We start from the raw sequence: 25,706 nt of genomic DNA, 5'->3' as shown, positions 1-25,706 counted from the left end.
GTCTGTCCTCACACAGTAAAATATTTCCCTAATGTGGCCCGTAGGAATCGGTCATTAAAAGGAAATAGTAATCTATTCCCAGCTAATACTTTCAACTTCGAGAGAAGCCCAATTTTATCCAGCAGAAGACCTCATTAGCAGCTTCATGGGAACCAGAGGACTGCAATTAATTTGTTTAAATGGTGTGTGCTAAAACCACCTTTACACTTGAATCTCTTTTAAGGCTGGCACGAGGCAGAGGAATTCCAAGTCAGCAGAGGCACACTCACGCGGAGCAAGGAATCACGTTCCTTCACTTTATTGAGCTGATGAGACACACGGGAGGCTGCATATGCAGCTAAGTGTAGCTTCAGGCCAAGGAGAGGATCTGCCTAGACTTTGGGCTGTGAAATCTCACCAAATCTATTTAATAAATCCACAAAAGCCTCACTATAAGTTCTGTGTCACCGTGGCTATTTCACGCTCCAGCACCGGGGCAGGAGGGCGCGGCAGAGGAAACGCTTTTCACGCACAGCAGACTGGCTAATTTTATAATGCCCAACTTCTCCCCTGTAAATTGCTCCTGGAAATGAATAAACAACGGTTTTTTCTTCTTCTAGCAGTGTTTCAAGGCAATTTGTGTCTCCTGCTGGCTTTCCATAGCGCCACTCTCTTGCATTTGGTCTGAAAACAAAGAGCAGACTGAGGCTATTAGAGAGGTGTTCTCCAGCCAAAGCCACATCAACAGGCGCTGCCACAGAAAATTAAAAATATATTAAAAACAAAACAACCAATCAAACCAAAAGGCTCCTTTCTCATCCTGATCCCTCAGGATATTCTCTCTGCCATAGCTTAAACTGGAGCTGAGCAGTCTAGCTGTCAGAGTTCTCATTTTGTGTTGGGACAATAAACACTATTTCAGAGCAGGTTTGTCTTACAACCCATCCCTCCCTAGTGCAGGAAATTTGGAGATGCTGAAACATTAGTGGGATTTCATGACTTTTGTGAGGTTGCCCTACCTGAATTTGTATCATTTCTCATTAATTCCAGTAGAACTAATCCTGAAGAAAAATATTACCCCAGTGGCTGATAGCAGATCCTTACTCCTCAGAGACTTATGAATTTAATTCACTGAGATACTTTGAAAGTTTCATCCATATTCTATATCTGCTTTTTGAAGGTATTTCAGCAAAATGCCCAGGAGCAGACAGTCAAACCCTCATGCCCACACACAAATTTATCCCAACATTTATTTTGTTAACTCCACTCCCTCACATATTGAGAATGAAGAAATGCAAAGTTCTGTCCTTTCTCCTCAAACTGCTACAGAACTGAAGCTGGTTATATATAAATAAATCAATTAAGGTAAAATTGAGAGTGTATAAATACATACTGTTTTCCATGAGGAATCTTGTTTTGAAGTCATGGCCCCACCAGCCAATTAGCCTAAGATTTTTTAAAGAAAATAAATTAATAGAAATCTTAATATCTTTCAATTTAGCTTTGAGTATTAAGAATTATATAAGATTGAGCAATATATAAATTTCTAATAATACATTTTATTTCAAACAATGACATAAAAATGAAATAAATTCTATAAAGAGTTAGCACTAAAAACTTAACATTACCATTTGAGAATTTCTCTTTTACTGCAAATAATAAAACACATCACATCTTTCAATTAACTATTGATTTTAACAATATACATTTTCTCTGAATTCACTTCACAAAACAAAAAATAGTACAGAAATATTTCCACTGGTTCCAAGGCATTAAATTCAAAACATTCTCCCCTGCTCTTAAACTTACTTTAATGAATATTGAGAGCTAAAAGGAGTTATAAAATCTGACTTAGTTTCACCAAGAAAAGGACTTTTTGGTGAGCAACAAGCAAACAAGACCTTGGAAAGAGGATTGTGTGGGCATTGCCTCATCCTTACTGTGAGATCAGTGTGAATTCTGCATACACTTTTATTTTCCTGAACTAAACTTATTCTTCAAAAAACATTTTTTAAAATAAAACCCAAACCAATTTAATGCTATATTCCTTTATTTAAGATCATCTCCTGAAAAAAAAATTCCATACAATTATTTAAAAAATAATATATCTGAGCTTGGACATTAAAATGACATTACATTATTAATTCATATTTAATGGAAAATATCTTTGAGGGCATTGCTACAAGCAGTTTTCTAAAGCAGCTGGATGCACTGGATCACCTTCTGCCAGGGCACTGCAGATAAAACCAATATTGCAAAATTAGGGACTTTTTCCCCACCTCCCTTGGGTTCTCCATTTCTTATCTCAGCACACAGAGATATCAGTGATTAATAATGCCAGTCTCACTTGAGATTCCCCTGTATCAATGCTTTTACAATATCAAGAAGTCTCCATCACAGACTGCTTCCTGAACTTCTCAGCTCTCCAGAACTGGACATACCGGACACCATTTCTGCCAAGGCTTTGCTCAGTTTTCCCTATGTCAGATAGCAAAATTTTAGGAGTGAAGCCTGGCAAAACTTGTAATGATAAATAAGTCTATATGTAAAGGTCACAGTAGACCAGCCTTCCTGGAAGCACACAGGGAAAAGAAAGTCATGGCCCCTCCCTAAAGGAGCATTTTGCACTTTGCCTAAAAGAGCTGAGCTCTGCAGAATTAAGAGCACATTTGAGTTAGAAACTTGTTATATGAATACTGCAGAGTGTAAAATAAAGTAGTTCGTATTTCTGTATAACAACACAGGTTTTATGTTTACTTCTGTGAGCTGCATCTAAACAGAGGCTCTGCAGAAAAGGATGGTTTTTTTCTTCATTGCTGCATGATGTTTTTATTATTCTGAGACCCATGAAAATTAATAGTGCAATATACATCCATTTTAAATGAGATATTACGGTGCCAAAACGAATACACCCCAAATAAAGTACAACAGAGCCTCTGCCCAAGTGACTGTGTTACTGATGCTTTGAATCATAAAAGATATTTCAGTTATTTTATAGGAACTCCATAATACATGGATAACATTGTACTGAAAACCCTGAATATTGCATGTTCCTGCGAAAATCTGCTGATATCAATGTCTACACACAATCTATGATTTTCAAAGCCTTGAAGCAGAAATCCATGGAAAATAAAACCTCTGGACAAATGGTCTGTGAGAAGGAGAAAACAATATTAAGTTCCACTTGGACCACACCCAGAACACAAAGACAAAATACAGCTCAATCAGACCACTATCCAGATCAGGGCTGATGAAAAGCTCCCTGGTTGCACTTCAAATGCTCAAAACTCACTAATTCTGAAGTTGGCTTCAACCCAGATCTCAGCTGCAGCACCACGGAGGCAACTTGGAAAGTGAAATTTCAAAACTTTTCCAAAATGACAGAATGAAGGATTTTTTTAAAAAAAGACAGTTTTAGCTGTCTTGCCCTTTCCTACCATAATCTGACAATTTGCTTTTCCTCTTTTTTGTTTTTTCTCTTTTGGCTGTTCTAGAACTTCAGAGGTGTCACTGCAGGATGTGCACTTTGAGGCAGCTCTGGTCCTACACTCTCATTGATCTAATGGTCCATATGGATGTCATGTTATTTGACATTTAAGTTGACAGGCTTCAAAGCGTGGAAATTAACAAAATCTTCACAAATTATAGCGATTTGCTGTTTACAATTTTCTGTGAAAATTTTGAAATGAAGGTTGCCACCGCTATGCCAAATTTCAACCTGTTGTGATGGGAGAGAGCTAAGGTGTTAAACCCCAAACATAACGCTTTATAAATGCTCACTAAAAATAATAGGCAATAAAACTGCACATTAACTTACTGCAGTAAAATTTCTTATTAAAGAGTTGTTACTCTGCATGCAAAGTGAGCATTTTGAACTGCAGTCGCCATTTCAACTGTTCCTGCCTCAAAAACAAAGGCACCAAGATCTAAATAGATTCTGAATTCCAACCCATAACTTTTGGCAAAATACGTAAAGTGGAAGGCTCTGAAAAGCCATATATGATGTGCTTGTGATTAAAAACACCTTAAATATGTTAGCAATGGGACTGTCAAGTTACATGCTTCCCATGGCAGATAAAACCCATTGTGGGAAGTGTGTTAAAATCAGCATCTAAGGAGATAAAGGTCTAATTTAGCAAATGTTCCACTACAAATTAAAAAATGCAAATTTATCCAAACTGAGCCCTTGTTTTAACACATCACTAATCAAAACTGTTATCTCAGTGATGGGTAGGTTTTGGTTGCAGCACCCTGCTGCCAGTCCCAGATAGCCCCAGCAGCCTCCCAAGGCTGGTCAGCAGAGCTGCTCCTGGAACCTCTCCGCAGGAAACGTCTCTCCATCCTGGAGCAAAAGCATATTTGAAATCCATGGAGAAATCATGCCTAAAATAAGAGTAAATTAGTGCCAAACTAGCTTTGTCTTTTCCTGCAAGGTGAACATGTTCTTAAAAGCCCACTTCTGTTAGAAATTAACCTTTTAAATGGATTGTTCCATTCTATGCCTCAAATAAAACCATTGCCATCAGAGAATGCCTTGGGTTGGAAGGCACCTTGAAAAGCATCTCTTTCCAACTCCTGCCATGGGCAGGGACACCTTCCACTAGACCAGGTTGCTGAAGGAGCCTTCCAACCTTGTCTAGGTCCTCACAGCTTGATAACACTGAGACCTTCCTGGGGAATTCTGCCACTTCCAGTATTGGTACAGAATTTTTACATGTGCCACGTAATATTTAAAGCTAATTGTTATTAGCTGGGCTTCATGAAACAAGTAAGAATGTAATTAAATATTGCTGAAAGATTTTCAAATGCCTTTTTTTTTTTTTTTTTTTTTTTTACTCCAAAATGTTCTCTTGTTTCACAAATCAATGAACAAAGGTTTGCTGGGCTGGAAAATGACTACAGAAAGGAACAGTATCCTCTTATTTAGTCATATTCTCTTTAAGGACATTTACACCAGGGAAAAATCCCTCCAATAAGTATTTTTATTTAGCTCATTTTCCTCCTTCATATCTGTCTGCATTAGACTGAAGCACTGGTTGTTCATAACTTGAGTCATCTCATTTGTAGTTGTATTAATGATGCAGGAGTGCAGGATATAATGATCATGATGTATGTGCAGTGTAAACATCAAAGAAGATTCAGTTAAAGAACACAGAAAAAATACAAAAAAAAATTCCTCTGACCTTTGCTTTGGCATTACAGATGATCATGCTACTCATTTATAATTTACAGCCTGGAGCAACATGGGTCTCATTTCCCTTCTCAGCAAGAAAAAGAGACAGAAATTCTTGAGTAGTGATACAGAAAATAGGGAAATGCCATTAATGTGGCCCAGCTTTTACAGTCCAGAGCAATGTGTTGAAGTATCCTGTCATTATATTGTGTGAGATAATCATTTCACATCCAGAGGAAGGCAAGCTGAAAAGCTACAGGAATACAGTGTGAAATTTGTAATACTTGATTTTACATCTTCCAGCTTCCCTGAGCATGGAGCAGTTTGTTTCCTCTCCCTTATCAGGTCAAAAAGCGAGCTGGAGATTTCATAGTCATTATTTAGATTATATTAGGATCATATACCAGCAAAGCATGTTATGTTTATGAAAGGATGGATTAAGCCAAATCATAAACAGGCAGTTTGGGGCCAGGCTGTGTCCACAAAGGAGCTGATGTAAGTGCTGGGTGGCAGCTAAGCTCTTCATTCACACATTGCTTTAATTTTGCAAAAGCACCCAGGTGTTGGCAAAGATTTGTTTGATTTTTTTCATGCTACTGTTCCAGCCATGAGAAAGAATCAGCTCTGAGGAGTTAATGAGACTTGTCACTGCTCCCAAAGTTCACTACACAGAGCCAGGCAGATCTTATGCTACGTCTGCAAAGGCAGCCTTGTGCAGGGAAAAGAATGAAAGGGCCAAAAATAATCAATAAGTTCAGTTTCTTGCAGTCCTGTATGTCCATGGCACAGCTGGCTGGTTGAGGAGCACATCCATGTCTCAAAACACCCTGAAAACCTAAGATGGGCAAGCAGCAGACACTGTCACACAAGTTTAGAGGAAAGAGGTTAATTGTGACTTAAATATCCCTCTCTTAGCAGGAAATGTGTGACAAAAACAACCATGAGGCCTTAGAAATTAAACTACAAAAGGGCATAGAAAGCCTGGAGGCTGGAGCCAGCCTGGAGCTAGAAACAATCCACCTCTGACCATGCTGGACCATCATCCTTCTGCCTAGGTGAACGTGGCGGTGGTACCACATCCAAAGCCCAAGCTTTCATATTTCAAATTCCAGGATTAAAAAAAAACTCACACCAAACCAAATAAATAAAACCCCAAACCAACAAATGGTACAATCAGCTCCTCAACCCCCCAAAAAATTCTAAACATGCCTTACATCCATATATGAATCTCCAGTGCAACTGAAAGGTTATTTCCATATTCTGAGGAACATTCCTCCAGTTTCCCTGGCTCCATGTAATGCAATACAGATAGAAAAAGTAACCAGGGCTCAGGTCCTCAGCAGGAGCATCTCCTAATGCTGCTGCACTCAGTCAAAGTCAATCCCAGAAAACCAAACTCACAGAAACAGTTCTCTCACCCCCTCAAATCTACCTTGTTTTCACCCAGATCTGCAAATTGCAGAACCTCTGAGCACAGAGCTGGTCCCCAGGCTCAACAGCTGGGCTCAACTCTTTGCATTCTACTCTGCATTAATTTTACTGCAGCTTTCTAATTGCATTTTTATATGTTTTAATTTAATTTCTATGGCATTAATTTTATTGCAAGCACATGAGCATGATTGTGTTTCTTTGGATTCAATGCCAAAACTCAGAATAAATAGAATGACACATACACACACCGACTAAGAAAACAGAAAAACCTGCTCGTTGCTGTATGTAGCATTTTTTTGGCTCACTGGCTGGAGTTTGAGAAGGAGTTTCAATTTTCTTTGCTGTCACAGACTTGTCTGATCACTGATGAGTCATTTGGTCTCTCCATGCCTCAAGCCCTCATCTCTAGGAATTCTGCTCAGGACTGCTCTAACTGCAGTGAGGGATGAGAATATATTTGTTAAAATGTACTCATATATTTAACAATGAGGATCATGTAAGGATGAAGAAAAAGATTTATGTGGAGCATCTTATGTGGGATTTTTTAATATGCAGATAAAAAAAGGGAATTTGGAGGTAAAGCTGATGTCGCTTGGTTTTTCCCCTCCTGTCAGCCTTTCCCCAAATTATCATCTCACCTTCCAAGAGTTGTTACCAGTTTAGGTGTCTATTCATTCCAGAATCTAATATTTTCCTTGATCTAGATCACTTAACTGGCATTTCTGATAAGGATTTAAAAAAAATAAATTTAAAAAATCAATATTTCTGTTGCTTAATTCCACATGGTATTTTACAGCTATGCTGGAACAAAACAAACCCAAGTGGATGGACAATGTTATTCCATTCCACCCCACCCTCTCCTTACTCAGCACTACAGCAGGGTCCTGCTCTCACCCAGAGCTTCCCTGCTGACAGCTCACTGAAAGGGAGAAAAGACATTTCAAATGATGTTTGAAATGATGAGGGGTCTGTTTAATCAAAACAAAGAATAATGGAAAAATAACTCCTGCTTTCATCACTGAAATCAAGAATTCAACGATTTTAACCCCCTTGTGTAGGTGAAACTCTTCCCATACTGAGAAGCTGTCAGTTATGGAGTATCCCCACAGTATATATCTATAAGGGCTAGGATTTGCACGGGGGATTAAGGGACTTATAGCAGCTACCCCTGTTAGACTTCAGCAATATTTCCAACCTAACTCTCACAGTCTCCTTCAGAAAACCTTGCCAAGATTGCCAGAAGCTATATTTAAAGCCTTTTTTTTTTTCTTCCTTTATATCTTTTTAGCTATCCTTTATCCCAAATGGTAAGCTTGGACTTGTTTCATTATTCTTTTCTGTGCAGTGCCTGTTAATTTTAAGTAGGATCTGTTGTTAGGATTTGAAAAGCTTTTGAAGCCCAGGTAATTATTAGCCTCAGACTTCTGTAGTTTAGGACTTGCTCACACTCTGCTGCTTTCCTTACCCTTTTCAACTCATTACAAATGTTTCCTAATTATTAAGCATATGTGAATTGTGAGCGGCGCCATATATTATTAATGGGCCAGTCTCTTAGAACTCTGGAAAAAATCAAAACTCCTTATGAAAAGTTGCTACTGTGAAAGTAGTAACTTTTCATATTTAATATCAATGAGGCTTTACTTTGTTAAAGGACCAAAATAATGTGATTGTATTAGAGGCTAATAGCATGACATTTTTCTTCTGTTAAGAGGCTTGCACTTTCAGTACCATCTAAAGGGAGACAATTTTTCTCCTCTATTTTGAGGCTTGTCTTGCTTAAAAAATAGCTAAACTCACTTTCTGCCTAGCAGCAAGTTTTAACAGCAAAGACCCAAATCCAGAAAAAACAGTCTCATAATTTAAACAATGACACTTAACTATGCAACTGCAATGGATGGAATTAAGAAACTTCTAGACTTGAGTGATCACCCTCTTTCCAAAAGTAGCTGGGCAGCTCTCAGCCCCCTGAGCTTTGCTGTTCTTCGAGGTGGGGTGATTTAACAAAACTGTTTCCACAATTAGGGAGACTCTTGGGTGAAAAACCTGGGCTGTTTGGTCGGTGGAGTACAAGGTGATTTGCAGCTCATGGCTACTGGGAGACAGAGGGTGCACACGCTCTTCCTGGATTGATTTTTACCTTGTTAGTGTTTTAGGCTCGGCACAAGTGGGAATACGCCAATTTCAACACGTCCATCCATATTACCCCTCCAGGTCAAAACAAAAGGAGATTGAGTTCAGTTTTGTAGCAGGAAACAAGTTGCTGTGGCCAGGGCATGAGGAAGAGGAATGGCTGCAATGCTGCCAATCCAATCAGGGCCCTTTGGAGCCTCACAGAGCTCTCCACCAAACCTCTGAGGCGCTTGCGATAAGGGACAATAATCTCATTCGCCATGATTAGGCAAAAGAAAGGCATGATCCAACAGCAGACAAAATGGGGGCCTAAATTAAATCCCAGGAGATTTCACAAAAAACAAACCCCCTAAGGCTAATGAAGTTGAATTAAAAACTGTTAAATCAGCTTACGAACAACTATTATCACAAAGTGCTCATATAACACTTTCACTGGCCAAATATCAGATATATGAAAAGGGGGAATACAGCCAACAGTATGTTCACACATTTAGTAAGGGGAAATTGAATATTCTGCTTAACACCAGAAATTAAAAATCAAGCAGGGAGCCAATTTACTCATGGAGATATTAATAAAGTTCTCAGTGATTTTTATGAAGCACTGAATAGCTCTCAATTATTTTATGGTGATAAAAAAAAAAGCATGTTATATTCTTTAAGAATTCCATAATTTTTTTTCTATGCTGTTTCAAATAGATTAAATTAAACAAGAGAAAGCAACAGTCCCTCCTAGAGCTTCTTTTAAATGTGAATTCTGACTTAAAGGAGATTTGGATAGTTTTGATTACTATGATGTGTTTACTGAGCTATGCAGTCTCTTCAATCCCTTGAATAAATCTTTCAGGGGAGGATATCTAGATAGATTTCTAAATAATAAATATATCTGACTGAGATACAATATAAAATTTTTAAGATTTGGGAAGTCTTTCTTGTTTTCGAATAGACTAATCACAATATTAATGCAAGACCTTTATCATACCAGAATCCTTATTAGCTAAAATGCAAGTTATCACCTCTGCTCTTTGCCTGAAACATGAAACAATCCACATTAGATGAGATTTTTTTTAATAACAGTGGCTAGAACTAATTGAATTCGTAATTTCAAGTGCCAGCAAATTTGCCACAGAATCCAGTAGTTGTGTTACAAAACCTTTACTAAGTGATACTGAAGGAGGAAAACTCAGATGAAGTATTTTCAGCTGAAATCTAAGACATGAAATAATTAAGGGAAAACAGAAATGGGCATCTTTCAGAGTTATTTTAAAGAGTTTATCTTCAAAAAGATTAAATTTCATCCATCACTGGAAAACAAGAACAATGTGACTTAGGTGCCTTTCTTTATTGGGCTGCAGTTGCCCAAATTTTCAGTAGCACATAATTTTAAGAGTCTTAAATTTATGTTATTTATTTATATGGGGTCTAAAACAGTTTTGACATGAGGTCCAATGTAAGTATGTCATGTTTGACATGAGGTCCAGGAGCTCCAGGCTCTTCTCACTGCAGAAACAGGTGAGAAGCATCAAATAAGGACATTTCTATGGACTCATTGTCCTGTCAGAAAATAACTGTACCTGCAGCTCTGACCTTCAACACACACTGACAAAATCTCCCTGCACTAGCTCACAATGGGTTGCTCAAAAGTCATCTCAGAAAACTGTCACTGAAAACAGAGGGTTTGCCAAAAAACTAGATTTCAGTAGGAAACTATTCCATTTTTGCTCAATAATCTGTACACAGCTAAAGAAAATACTAAATAATTCTTCATGTTGAGCAGCTGTTTTTCATGGCATGGGACAGAAAGAACCTAACATTTTCCCAAAACTGCTGCACTGGTGTGATTAGATCAGTGGATTGATGTCATGCTGACTGAGAAATTAGGGAAAGGAAAGGGAAAGGGAAGATTCTGTGTTTCTCCCAGCATCTCACTAGAAACTCCTCTCCAGACACTTGAGTGAGCTCTCTACAGCTGGAACTGCCCTGCAGTTTCCACACAGTGGAAGGCAGCAAGAGGCAGCTGCCAGCAAGCACTGAAAATTACTCCGGTGAAAAATGACTAGTCACTGTGACAGTAAAAATTGACCAGCGGCGACAAAGAGGTGTGAAAATAAATATTTCACAAATGGAAAGTGAGAGGAAGGATGGCTTACAGCGAGTGGGCAAGAATAGACAATATATGTCATGAAGGCCTCTAGGAAGCTCTTGATTCAAAGACATGCGGAGATGGGTAAGAAATAAAAGACAGCAGGCTGTGGATGTCTTTTGCTGGACTTTAAGATAAAATAGATTTGATTAAGGGAGACAAAAGAAAAAGAAAAATATGAAGGTTTCTGACCTGGTGAGACCTTATCTTACTTGAGTGCTGGAAAGAAGTTTTAAGCAGGAGAAAGAGGGAGTATGAGGACTAGAAACCACCATGAACATGTGGAAAACAAATAGGCACAAGTGGTAAACCAAGCAAAAAAAGAAAACCAAACAAAAATAAACCAAAAAAAGACAAACCCTTTCATAATGCACCCATGTACAAATCCAGAATGCCAGCTTAGCAAAAAGTAACAAGACTGAATTATTTCCTTAACCTGAGCAATGACCTTTGAAAATGCTTATGGCATTGAGTCAGGTGCTGGCTGGGACATGAATCACAACATGAGCTGTATGTGTGACCCCAGAGCTGCAGCTAAAGGCAGAGAGGTGCTCAGCCAGGTCAGGGACAGAGACAGCTCTGGGAGACATCCCAGGCACTAAGCCCCACCTGAACACATAGCTGAGAATTACAGAAACATACTCCAGAGGCAGAAATTGAGAGAAAACTGGTGACTGTTAATGGCACAAAAGCATAAAGGCTCTTGCTGGTGCTTTCAGCTTAGAGCAATTTGAAGCCATACTATGACCTCAAAGCACATTCTATAGGGAGAAATTAGACACATTTTCTCATTGTGGCCTAATGAACCAATACAAAAGCATGAGCAAATCTCATTTTTAAAGGGCATGTGCAGACTACAGGTTTAACTGAGAATCTTAGGAGGAAAGCTTCATAGAAAGTTCCAAAATTTCTGAAGTAGAAAAAGTGAAAAATGATCAAACACCTAAAGTGAGTCAACATCTAGTAGGAAATCCCAGATGCAAAATTGCATTAGTTCCAGCACATTTCTGCACAGAGGTAAGCGAGCTCTTAGTGGAAACAGCAGAAGATTTACTAGAGGTTTTTTTCATTAAAAATAAACTCTTTCCTCCCTAATATAGAAAGGTTCTATGAGGTGGCTACAGAAGCACACAGATGAATGGATAAGAAAATAAATAACTCCTCTTTTTGTGACTTGCTAAAAAAGCAGACAAAGAAGGTTTTCTTTCCATTTTCTTAGAGGTGTGTAACACCAGTAGTTGCATTTCTGTAAATTAATTCATCAGGAAAGAAGCTTGCTGCTTTGTCTTATTGGGGAAAATCAAGACACAGCAAAATGCTCTCAAAACTACCTGCCTGGATGTGGAGAACTGAGGCACACAGAGCAGGCAGATAATAACAGCAAAGCCTTTGAAATGCAAGGGAAAATCACAGCAACCATCCAGACTCCAAGGAGAGCCCCAGGATCCCTTCCTTGCTAGTTAACAGGATGCAAGAGTCGCCTCCAGGCTACATTCACCTTTCCATCAGGCTAAGCCCGTTGGCTCCTTTCATGTGTTTGAGCGGTTGTGTCTTACACCATCCATGAGAAAGCTCCAGGCACTGCAGATGGGAAAGCAAATGTGGAAGGAATGGAGCCACCTCCCTCTCATTCCCGAGGCTGGGAATGGGACAGGACCACGGCACAGCAAGTGATGTCCCTTCAGCATGATCCAGGAGGAAAAATGCATGGGAGTGCGCTCAGGGAATGAGAGCAGCACATTTCTTCCTCACTCACCCCACAGGTGATGCAGAGCTCACACTGTACCTTTACAAATCACCTTAAAATCCAACCAGGGCAAAGGTGACAAGACAAAGAGGAAGACCTTCAAGAAGGAAAGAACAAGAACACTTATGAGAAAAGAGGTGAGATTGCTTGAAGATACAGCTTAATTACAAGGAAGGATTTGAAGGAAGTGAGAGAGAAAATGCTTGACAGAGAACAAGGAGACAATCATGGGAGCCACATAAAAGGAGCCAAAGAAAAAGAATGGGAATAGATGATGTGAGCGCACATTAACCTCTCGTTTTTTCTCCCAGAGACTCACTCCAAAGTTAAAAAATGCTCTTGGATATTTGCCATGCAGTTGGTGAATCCAAGAACACACCCCTGCAGGCCCATCATGGGTCTAGATTGGCCTAATAAATCACTTGTCCCAAGACAATGCAATTAAGCCTAATTAGCCGATAGCTTTATTCCTAAACAGTCTTTTCCCAAGGGAGGTTTTAACTTTTGGTTTCTAAATTAGCTCAAGGAGCTAAATTGCTCTCATCTCCTTGGCAAAGCAACAGTTCATTTCTACCTTAGCACAGGATACTTCATGCACTTGGGGGACACGTGCTCGCTGCACGAGTAGTTTATTTACATTAACCCACAGTCTGAGTCCAGCAGGACCAGGGAGAACCCTTCTGGAAACAGCAGCATGTTCACTGCCATCTGTCACCAATGACTTCCCCACCTGGCTGCACTCAGCACAGCTTCCCTACAAGTCTCTGTGCTGCTTCTCCAGATCCTCTCCTTGACCAGGACAAGGTGCTGTGTTCTGATAAAGCTTCCAGTAGTGCTGAGATGCTCAGAGGGGGCAAATTAAATGGGTCGGTGAGAAATGGACCATCTTGGCCTGTTATCTGAGTAAAGTCTGAGTAGAAGACACAGTCTGAGTGAAGAAATTCTTCCCTGTGAGGATGAAAATACCCTGACACAGGGTGCCCAGAGAAGCTGTGGAAATGTCCAAGGCCAGTTTGGATGGGGCTAGGAGCACCCTGGAATAGTGAAAGGTGTCCCTGCCATGGCAGAGGGTGGGATGACATGAGCTTTAAGGTCCCTCCCAACCAAAATCATTCTATAATCCCATGATTCCTAGAAGCATTCTAAAGATCAGCATTAGTTCTTTCCAGTAGAGTAAAACAACCTTCCAAATCCTTTTATGACTGCCCTTGGCTTCCAACTCACGTTCCTCCAGAGTTACATTATTTTCAGCAGTCTTACAGAAGATTCAGCTCTTTATTTTGGGGATTATGTGACTCTAATTCAAAAAAAGACTAATGTGATATGTCCTCATAAATCAAGAAAATGAGCAAAGAAAAACTCAGCGGGAGCTACCAGTCCTAGAAGGTGTAGAGTAACCTCTTGCAAAACAGTTACTGGGGAGAGAAGGTTTGCACTGGAGCAGGATGGGGATCCAGAGCACCTGAGAAAAATGGGAACGGGAAAGAACAAGGAGCTGGAGTAGCATATTTCTGTTTATCTGACACCAGGGTTAGAGTTCACCTACCAAAAAAAGCTGTGCAGGTCTCTATAAAGAAGTAGCAGGAAGCTATTTGTGCTCTGGCATTTTCATTGGCATCAAAATACCAAAAGGGGAAGTAGTATAAGAAAAAAAGCTGATATCTCACCTCTGTCTGTGAAGAAATTGGCTGAAGATGCCTTTTTTTCCTCAAAGCTAATATGAAATCTTTACTTTTTTGCTTCTTGCTCTTTTAAACTTTTTTTTTTTTATCCTATGGTAAAAGCCAACAAATCTTTGGACATCAACTGCTTCCTGCACATGCAGCATTTCTTCACATCACAGAAACTTTTCACTTTTAAACACTACCTGCTGCTAGTGTGGGCTAAAGTCTTGATAAATCCCTTCATTTTAAACACTGTACAGTTTTCATTTATTTAATCCTCTGCAAGGGTTTATCTATTATTTTCCTGACTGCTCTACATACATTTATTTCCCTTTCATCTGTTTAAATTGTGCCTTACTTTTTCTGAGTTTACTGTCTCAGGGCTCTGCAAATTTGACTTTTCCTGTCCCTTTCACCCCCTGGCAGCAGAGCTGAGCCTGTTGCCCATCTACAGCTGCACACACCCTGCTGGGAACACCTGACACAAGCATCTTCTCCCCCAGGTGCTCACACATTCCATTGCATCTGAATTGCTTGGGAATTCAAGTTATCCTTTTTATAAATGGAGAATTAGGGAGGGAGCAAAAAATTTCAAAAACTAAAATGGGAACTTTTCTGGAGCTCAAACAGCTTGACAAGCAAAATTTCATTATTAGTAGGTCACTTCAGTGCTCTCTGTGTGTTGGAAACCTCCCCTCTGCAACACTTACATGGAAACCTGGTGGCACAGGCTCAGCCTGCATCGACCCAATGGTTTCAGTAGTATTTCATAGCTCTGCTCTCTCCAGGTCTTTTTTTTTTTTTATTTTATTTGAAACCTTCCCATAAAGAAATCACTCTCACACAATTAGCCAGGAATATATTGCATTGTGATATATAGAGCAGGTATTAAAAAAGCTATTTGAGTATTAAGAGAGACTTCAAAGGAGGTGAGATCATGGGAGAATGGGGGTAGATCAGACCCATATATGTCAGATTGATTCAGTTTTGCTGCTCTAAGGACAAAGATGGGGCCTAGCAAAGCACTACCCCACATGCTTGGGTGGAGATGTTAATTGGGCTGGTTACAACATGTCACTTTTAGACCCATGGTCCCTGCAGTGAATTAGAGAACCATCCCAAGCTAAGCCAAGGTGTTTGCAGGACTGCAGGGTGGTGTTTGCAAGGACACAAAACAACAGCAGGAAATAGGAGACTCTGTCACCCCCAGCTTCCACCTGATCTAAAGATCAAGCCCTGCCCTCAGACATAAATCCTTTCCCCAGATACTGAATTCCCAACTTGATAACTCTGGTGGGAAGCTTGCACTTCCATGCCAAGGTCCCAGCTGATTACATCAGGTCTGGGTTGTGGAGGTTTGCAGCGAGGCAGCCCCAAAGCAGAAAACAGCTCTGGCATGGCCTCATGTAGTGATAGTAAGGCTATTAAATAGTTTAAATACTTTGACAATTCTCTCCCATGTCATATTTTAAAAGAAAGCTGCAAATAAATGTTTTAGTTTTGGAGGGAGCAGCTGGAGAGGAACCCAGTTTCTTAAACTGGGCATAAGACAAAGCATAGCCACAAAATTAGAAGTTAAACTAAAATACCTAAATTCCCTTGGTGATGTGCTGTAGCTGGGTTTAGGGGGTCTAAAAATAAAATTTTGGACCAAGCTGTTTTATTTTCAATAAGTCCTTTTTGCCCCAACCTCAGACAGTAAAAGACAAATGTTCTGCCTGCCTGAATTACAGTCAGAACACACATTTTCCCATTAAGACACAATAGATTATTTCCATATTAAAATAACTACCTAGTCGACAACTTGCAGGAAACATGAAGGATGAGACAAATTAGAAAAATTTAGATAGGTGAGTAAAAAGCGGCTCCTCTAAAACCGGCCATGAGTTAGAACAGTATTTCAGACAGCTCACACGACAAAAGGGTGTCAGCTGGATTGGAATTTAATTCCCTGCTCATGTGTGGGCTGAGGTGCAAAGAAACAAGTGGTTGGTGCCTCTGCTCTTGACTGAAGTTGTGTGGCCACTGGGTGTCATCCTTGATTCAGATGACAGCCAGAGACTCTGCAGCTACAGCGCAGAGCCTGCAACTTCCCGAGCAGTTAAATTCCACTCTATTTGATTGTACAACATACAGCAAATTGCTCTGCATTTAAATCAGCTATACAATTGAATACTTTGACATAGACAAATTCTCCTTTGTCTCAGTGCCTTATTTGGAGACCAGAAATGGCTGGTTGCTGCAGGAAAGAAAGAAAAGTAATGCAACGGGAGCATAGGAACTACAAACAATTTGATGAGTGATTATCAAATCTCGGGAAATATGAAATAACTATGATTAAATAATGCAGGGGGTCGATGCAGGAAGTTTGGAATTATATCTGTAATTGTCCCCAGGCTGGAAAAGCCTATTCCATATAGGTAATTTCATTTAAGATATTCAGTATCCAGATTCAGTGCACAAATTAATGACTATGTATGAAGGAGCTGGTTCAGGGAAAACTAATCTAAACTCTTACCTAAAATACCAAGCTAGTATCCTCAGAAAAGTTCCAAAATGTCATCAAGGAGGAAAAAAGACTGAAGGTCCTTGATATTTAATTCATTCCACCTATAGCTATTCTGTAATTTTTCACTTTTTTTCCACTGTTCACCATCTTCCCAGTTCCCCACAACCAGGATCCATGGGAGCCACACAACCAGGTGTGGCCATGGGAGCAATGCCTGCACCTTGCAACAGGGGAGCAGGAAAAAGCCTTTCCAGAAGAAATATCCAGATCTCCAGCAAGTTTTGCCCGTGCTCACATATAAGGTTGGAATCAGCTCACAACAGGTCATATGTCATCCTAATGAGTTTTCTGTTATGGGTGACTGAAAAGAACTTATCAGCGTTATTTTGTTATCTCCTGGGAGTCTAGACAGTCTGAAACCAGCACACAGTGCAGCAAAGCTGCTTATTATAATATTATTTGTCTCTGGAACCTGATTTAGTTTGCGATCTTCAAGCTAAAATAAAAGGAAGTGCCAGCAATTTCTCCAAGCATTACAGCCAGAAATGTTTACATTTGTCAGTGCATTAAAAATATTTATGCCACTGCTCTTAATATACAGAGTATAGCCATAAAATGGCTTAAATAACAGGTATTTCTGTTAATGCAGCTAACCTCAGTTGATAGCTCAGCTTTCCATGGATTATACAGTCTTTCAGAACAGATCTCCATGTAATACTTCCTAGCTTTACCAGTGGATATAATTTTAATGAAAACATGCCACTACTAAAGAGCTATTAGGCACAGTGTTGAAACTGTCTTTGATTTTGTTCACCAACCAAAGACTTCAATGGTTATTTAAAATCCATTTTTAAAGGCAGATGTTAAATATTCTCTTTATATTAAGCAGCCTCATAGACATGATTTAGGATGCTTGTTTTTAATATTACCAACACTCTCTTATATGGTTCTATTTAGTTAAGAACTGATACCAGACTCAAAGGAATAAATGCATTTTAGATGTGAGCATGTGCATTAGCAATTTCAAAATTTACTAAAGTTAGTGTAAAACAACCCATCTGAAGTAACAAAGTCAGATAACTAAATTGTCTAAATGTTTACTACCATTTTCATTGAAGCAATAAATCAGTAACAAATATTAACCTAATGAGTTTTTATTGAAACTGGAATTTTCTTCTGTTTCTATATAAATATGCATAGATGCACATACTCATATTCTATGGCTACCAATCAATACAATTTCACTTTCAGATCTCAATTCTGAAAGGGAAGCTTCTTTCCCATTTAAACTTCACAGCACCTTTTATTTGGGAATTTGTTATTAGAAAAATACTTACGCTGGTTTAATGCTCTTGGAATGCTTTTCATGAATGTAGGCACCAGCAAGGCCTCCTGCTCCAGAATTTAAATACTGCAAAGAATAAATCAACATGTACATGTTGTGCTCATTATCTGTAAAGTATCACTTTCCTTCCCTCACCCTGATCTATAAAACAAACCAATTTTAACATTTCTAGTGGTTTCTAGATAGAGATTTTAGCATTTGTCACAAAGTGCTGATGGAGGTAAAAGCAGATATGTTTTTCAGATTAGTTTTAAAAGTGTTTCTCTTGGCTTATATAGGGTATTTGAAGTCTAAGAGGCCAGAAAATTGAAGTACATCTGAAACAGTTCCATATACATTTGCTATATATATATATATATATATTATATATATATGTATGAAAAATCATCAAACAATTCATCTGACTATGTCTGACAAGTCTTAATCTCACTAGGAGTCAAAGGAACTAAAGATACCTCGCTCTGTAATCTGAAATTACTAAAGTTTATATGAGAATATTCTCTTATTTAGGGACCACTTCATAAAATATTAGACCTGTGAGACCATCTTGGTGTGAGAAATAAAAAGAGCCTCTGATTCCATGTCCACGGGGCAGATGTTTAACCACCACCAGTATCCATCTCACATCCACAAGACCTTGTAGGTCATTTCCACTCTTACTTTTTGGAGCCACTCGTAACAGAGGCACCATTAAAGTCAGTGTCCATCTCTTTGTTGTGGCGAATCCAAAATTCAGCCAAGTCTTGCTCAGCTGTTCAGGTGCAGCTCTTATTCACCTGTGTGCTGACCCATGAGATGAGTGACATTATGGAAAGCAGTCTCCAACAATGAATCTGTTTTACCTTGTAGGAGCACCAGCAGGCAAAATCTACTCCCCAGTCATGCAAATGAAGCTCGACATTCCCGACAGCATGAGCCAGGTCGAATCCGACAAGGCATCCCTGCAGGAAAGAGATGATCATTGGGTTACTTATTAAGATAATCATCACTGTGATTATTTTGAAAATAACTACTTCAGAGCTTAATTTACTCTCAGTATGCCAGCTACCTAGAGACTTTTTACAGAAGCAGAGTGTGATGGGATAAGTGTGAATGGATTTAAACCCAAAGAGGAGAGATTTAGGTTAGATGTTAGGAAGAAATATTTTTCTGTGAGGGTGGTGAGACACTGGAACAAGTTACTCAGAAAAAGTGTGGCTGCCCCATTCCTGGGAGTGTTCAAGGCCAGGTTGGTTGGGGCTTGGAGCAACCTGGGATGGTCGAAAGTGTTCCTGCCCATGGCAGGGGGTTGACAGGCTGATTCTTAATGTCCCTTGCAATCCAAACCCTTCTACGATTAATCTATCAAGTCCCTTCTGTTCTTAGTGATTACTAGAAACAAGTTTTCTATGCCACAGGTACACGTAGAAATCACTGATTTTTCTGTGATTTGTCTTCAAGGATGCTTGGATAGTGTTTAGATTTCTGAGGTTTTGATTGTGCAGGGAACTGGAATCACTTGAAATGAGTATTAAGAACAAATGTATAAATACAAACACTTTGCGTATGGCACAACAACCCCCAGGCAGGGACAAAGCAGTAATGGTCATAATGATGCCAGTTACCCATGAACAATTGCATTCCAATATATATTCATGCTCAAGGTGTGTCTGCTATTTAAACAAGGAGGACCTTGTTCTTTGGGAATCCAAATGGATGAGATAGCAGCTTATGCAATGCCTTGATCTTTAAGAAATTTTATACTTGTCCTTAAAAAGAAGGATTCTGTCATTTCTCTGTGAAAAGTCTTGTATTTGACATAACCACAATTTGCAGAGGACACTGGGGAAAAGGTGGGAAAACCCCACTATCTAAGGACTGAGAGATTTCTAGATCTAAAAGTATGAGTTTTACACATGAAATAACCACTGGATGGCAGCATTTTTAAACTAAAAAGTTATTCTAAGCTTTGCTATTTATTTAAGAGCAGAGAAATAAAACTGCTTTTTGTGCCTGGACTACAAATTAAATGCTATTTTACATTTTGCTTTTAAAACACAAACAGCTTGCTTGCAAGCAGCAGGGTAGGAATAAGAGTGAGAGCACAGGCTTCAGAAAAATCAACGTCCAATAATAAAACAAAGGGTTTTTTTAAGAATCTCCTGCTGTTTCTTGCATGGAGGGAGTCTTAGCTAAATTATTTAAGCAGTACTTTGGTATATTTAATCTTCTGTATAAACTAGATAACAATTTGTACGGAGCAGCATTTTAAGAAGATGTGACACGTTAATTCTAATGGAGACATTTGTGAAGTTATCAGCTTGAAAAATTACTCCAAAATGATGGGAATAAAACTCACTGCCATAGCATTTGCATGCTCTAAATGTTGGGACTAGAGTCCCAATAAATAGCCATGGTGGCTTGATTTCACAGGGACGCAGAGAACTGAAGAGAAATCAGCTGAAATGGTGAAGCTAATGCAGAGAGACTGGGACACGCTGAATTCCAATGGGAATGCTCTCATCCAGGGATGAAATGGTTTGGATCAGAGAAATAAGCTGCAGCAAACTAAAGGCAATTGCCAATGAATAGGGAGGTTCTCGTAGGGTTTTAAGGCATAACTTCAAAACTTCAGTTGACTGGATTTAAACCTTAACAGGTACATACATCCCACACAAACTTTTGGAAGCAATTTTATGACAGATGCGCTGGTTTCAGTGGAAACCAGGAATAACAGATAACAGTCTTGCAGAATGCATGTATCTGTACATTAACAAAATTGAAACAAACAAAAAAAAAAAAAAGGAATTTGCTCATAAAGAAAAAGCATGTAAGAAATTTAATTCTATAAATCATATGCCAAAACCAGTTGTCCTTTCCCTGTCAGTATGCTGTATACTCTAAAAATTATGTTCAAACACATAATATTGAATTATGAAAATACAGTAGGTGGGAGGTAGGAGGAGATAGCTTGGGACAGTTGGATGCCCTCGCAGTAATGAGGCTCCATAACCACATCCACACGTGTGACCTTGACATGGACAAATGTCCTTGGGCACTGACAGCGGCTGCAACAGATCAGCTTGAGCAAAAAGGAAGGTGATTGACATAACACCCATGGGCCATCCTCCTGAACTCCTTTAGCTGCTCCCCACCACTTTGAAACTGGTTGGCAGATCCTACTGGACAGTGTTTAACAATACTGAGGCACGGGAAATTCGGGTTCAGTGCTGGCAGGGTTCCTGCATCGTCTCAGAAACGCCCACTCGCGCCAGTTTGTTCGAGTCGTCATCTGCAAGATGGGGTGTGCTGGTTTGCTTTCCCAGGGAGGTGTCTGGCACTTGAGTCACACAAACAGCAAATGTTTAGCCACACAGATTGCATGGAAAAAGTAAAACAAACTGAAGCAGCTCTCCCTGCACAAGCCACGCAGAACCAGGACTGCGTGGGAACGGCGCTTCCCCAGACTGGGGGGAAACAGAGCTCTCCATCTGCTCCGGGCAAAGGAGAGGACATGTGCTCTCCCCTGCCTCTTCTGTTTTATTCTAACATCTAAAAGTCATTTCTGCCAAGTGTCTGGGTAGCTGCTGATAACCAGCAGGTAACAACTCAGCATGGACAATGACATTTGGAGAGAGGGAGAGAAATGACAGCTTCACGCCAGCAAAGCTGGGACATTTAGAAAGAGAGACAGGAAAAGAAATGAAGATGAAGGATCTTAAAGCTCTTCCTACTGGGACTCAAGAGATTAAAATATTTTACATAACAGTACAGAGTCAGTGGAAAGTACGATATAACTTATGGAAATTGTATTTGAAAGGTAGAGTCTCCTAAAAGTCAGCCATTTCTTCGCTTGTAGAAGAATAAAACAACTCAGCCTCCTCCATCCTCTAGAGCAAGCTTGAAAGTATGAAACAAGGAAAACTGTTACAACCTCCTCAGCCTGCTGATGAGTCTCTTGCACAATACGTAGTAATTTCGATTTATCTGAGAGACCTTAGATGGAAAAATAGCCTGAGGTAATTTTTCAAGCTTAATTTAGTTCATTTAATATTTAATGACTTAATGAAGCTGTCTATGTGCAGAGCTTTCACTCTGGGAGGAATCTTAATGTACGCAGAGAACTTAGGAAATTGGCTTAAAAAATGTAAAAGGAAATCAGTAACTTAATTCATAAATGATTGACCTCAAGAATCCTAGGACATTTTCCAGTCCTCCAGAGCTCACAGCTCAAATCTGTAGCCAAGCCCTGATAGGGCACAACACTGTGGGACTTTATTTCAACAGTACATTAAAAGAATTATTAAGACAATCTGTGTAGGACTTTTCTCTCTGACATACTGGCTGACAAGTGATTTTTTTTCCCCTCTCTTCTTCTCAAATAGCATTTTTGTATTTTCCCCTTCTGACTTGTTTGCTTGTCAGTTCTCCCCAACCTATTTTCTGTTCAGGAGTGCAGGGTCATTCACCACCCTTCATCCCTGGGAAGGAGAACCTTGCATTTTTGCTACAAACATGACTTTTCAGTCTTACCTGTTTTTAAAAGAACTTGCAGCCTATCTGTGACAATATGTTGACTAGAAGACAATTCTGGATTCATCAGGTCCAGAAAGCTCTTGAAGGAGATATGGTAAGTCCACCTAAAGCCATGTATAGATACACAGACACTAATGACTCTGCTTCAGCAGTTGTTTTTGTTTTCCTCTAATCCAACAGCAGCTCCTAACCCCAGCTCTGGCCTGGGAAAAGAGGAGAGGAGCCAATTCTTTTGAAACCCCCACATTTCAGGCATTTTGATAACCAGAAGCCCCAAGTCCAAGATAAGCAGCAGGGAGCAGAAATGCTTCTTACCAACAGAAACACTTCATGAATTGACGGTTTTGTGGCTGTTCATGTAAATATTTGTCATACGCAGACGTTGAAGTGTGGTGCAACAGTTTCTTACACGGAGGGTTTGTATAAACATATAAACATCACTTAACCTGTGGGCAGAATCTGTAAGGACACTGAGCTGAGTGTATCTGACAGGAGGGAAATAAAAACACGGCTGGCTTATGCTTTTCAAGCCTTAAGGGTACTCAAACAGTTCTTCAGGTTGAATTAATTTTGCTTTTTCAGTATACTAATGATATTTTACTTCATTAATCTACCTGGATCTCAATCCTGCACACTCGAACCACTAGAAATTCAATTTGATGTGGGTTTTTTTCTCTCTTTTGAAAAACCTGTGGAAGAGGAGATTCATGTCTACATTATGTCATTTCTAACAGGCATTCAGATGGAAACAGGCCTTTGACATCTACCTGTTCCTGCTGGAATTATGATTTGCTGTCACAAATTGCTCTGCTCTTCAGGAACATGATACAGTCTCAGGGTAAAGTGTGTGGTGGTTTTGTGTACATCCCTGTGGAAGTCCATACACCTGGGTTAATATTATTATTATTATTATTCTGCCTTGCAGAAATTTTAATCTTTCTCCACAAATTCCTGGTTATCTTCTCAGATTTTATAATCATCAAATCCATTTTCCCTCTCTGTTATAAGCTGTGAGTGACTACTCTCTCCCAGAACACCACTTTGGGGCAGTTTAGAGCTATCAGTGAAACTGCATCTCTTCCACATATCCAAGTCTGCAGCCCACAGTCCAGAGAGCATCTTTGGAGAGGTGATAAAGCAGTGGGTTTTTTCCCAGGTTGTTCATCTTTATGGAAAGGAAGGAAGATTTCTCTCTCTCCTTCTCAGACACCTTTCAGACACATCATGGAGCAGCTTTCTGGGAAGCAGCACTGAAGACATGTAGGTGTTGGCAGCTCTGCTGCCACCAGGAGAGAGAGAGTAGAGCAGTGGGTGGCACCATCCTGTTAATAACCTGTCTTCCCTTTCTAGCATTCCAGCACGGTGGAATTGTGATTTTTTGTGGTCAGCAAAGTGCTGGCAGACACTCCAGGAAAGCGCCACGAGGGTGTTGCTTTTGGAGTTCCTGCACAAACCCACTTCCCCAGCAGCTGACTCCCCACATTTCTATTCACCCCGCTTTTCTACATCCCTGTCAGAAGTTGGTTTTGTTTTGTGCTGTTTCTAACGCTGGGTTTTAACACCAGGTGCTGCTCTGTGAGAACATTCCCTTTTTACATCCCACGGGCCCTGCACCAGCTCTCACACCTGCTCTGCTCTCCCAGGGGGGACTTTTCCATCTCTTGCCATCAGCATAACTTACACCCTGGCGTCCAGAAAAAATTCCACTGCCAAACCTACAGCTACAGAAGATGTATAGTGTGCTGTGAGGTAGGAACCTCTCCAGAGAGTTAAACCATTAAATATAAAGAGTTAGCTGGTTTGCCAAAAACCCAGTGATACCAAATTAGTTTACCCTTCAATGGTTTAATCTTGTATGAGATGAGCTGCATCCAGTAAAAGGCTGCCAGCTTTGAAAGTCTGGTGACCTCCTGTTGATAAGACAACTTAATTAAAAACTATTTTCTCCTGGATTCCTAAGGCAATTGAGATGGTTAAAGAGTTTTACAGCTATGTCCACAGAACACACTGCCTGCAAGCTCTGAAGGCTGAGTCATCACTAAAATACACTCATCTTGTGATGTTGATGTGCTCCACATTGCGCCTGTCTCCAGAAAACTCATCAGTGGAGTCTGAGCACTGCTGGCTCCACAGGGATCTCACCCCCCTGCTCAGGGAGGGCAAAATCTGCCATAACACAGCTACAGGAAAGGAGGAAAATCATAAAAGTCTCGTCTTGAAAAAGTTCAGAAAAAGCTCAGAAATCTTACACAAACTAACTTTCAAAGACAGGTTAGAGCTGTGATCGCCTCCTCCTCCTCCTTCACTGAGGCTCATGGTATTCTACCCTTCAAGAAAAGCCATGTCAAAGTTAATAGTCATGAATTACCTTTTCCAAATAGTTTAACATTCATCTGCCTGAAAGATTGCTCCCACAGGGCTATTTCTTCATGCAGCACACAGTCCCCAAAGGTCTGGGCACAGAGTGCTTTTACATTTTACCAGAGACCTACAAATTTCTGTGTTTTGTTCCACAAAAAAAACCAAACAAAAACAAAACAAAACAAAACAAAACAAAACAAAAACAAAACAAAACAAAACAAAAAAAAACTGATTTCACAGAGAAAACTGATCTAAAATTGGCATGAAAAGGACACAAGGACACATCTGGAGCAGTCCTACCTTTTTTTGGCCAGCCCTTGTTATTCTAGGGATGTCAAACAACTGTCCCGTGTAGTACTGCACCCCACTGAACAGAATGACAGCAATAGAGTCCCCTTCCTTCTCAATTACAGACAGGATATCTTCAGTCCTCAAGGTCTCCTCCCCCTAAAACAAAATTAAAGGACACATTTTACATTAGTTCTGGCAGTAATGACTTTGCCATTCCTTATTTCATAATCTATATTTTACCATGAAAGGAGATCAAAAGCAAACCTTTGTCTTGGTAATGATATACAAAGGTATTGCTGTGAAGTAGCCTACAAGCTAGTAACCTCAAAAAAATAATCATTAGCAAGCGAATCTTGGAGGTGCCTGTTATAAAATGTCTATTCACTTCATGCTCTAACATGTTTCATACCCTGCAGTATTT

The 25,706-nt window shown here is 39.8% G+C and overlaps 1 protein-coding gene across 1 annotated transcript in view; it reads right to left on the bottom strand.

Moving 5' to 3' along the window:
* Positions 1 to 25,706, bottom strand: part of KYNU (kynureninase) — a 53,436-nt gene that overhangs the window by 5,434 nt on the left and 22,296 nt on the right. The window contains exons 7-10 of the mRNA XM_030952524.1: positions 25,295 to 25,441; positions 18,961 to 19,059; positions 18,111 to 18,184; positions 1,373 to 1,425 (exon numbers count right to left, since the gene is read on the bottom strand). Of these exons, the coding sequence (XP_030808384.1) occupies positions 1,373 to 1,425; positions 18,111 to 18,184; positions 18,961 to 19,059; positions 25,295 to 25,441 (373 nt within the window). The remainder of the gene's footprint in view (positions 1 to 1,372; positions 1,426 to 18,110; positions 18,185 to 18,960; positions 19,060 to 25,294; positions 25,442 to 25,706) is intronic.

Source organism: Camarhynchus parvulus, chromosome 7, assembly GCF_901933205.1.
Source record: "Camarhynchus parvulus chromosome 7, STF_HiC, whole genome shotgun sequence".
NCBI classification, from domain to species: domain Eukaryota; kingdom Metazoa; phylum Chordata; class Aves; order Passeriformes; family Thraupidae; genus Camarhynchus; species Camarhynchus parvulus.
Note: the sequence above shows the minus strand (reverse complement) of the source record. Positions and strands in the feature narration are given on the sequence as shown.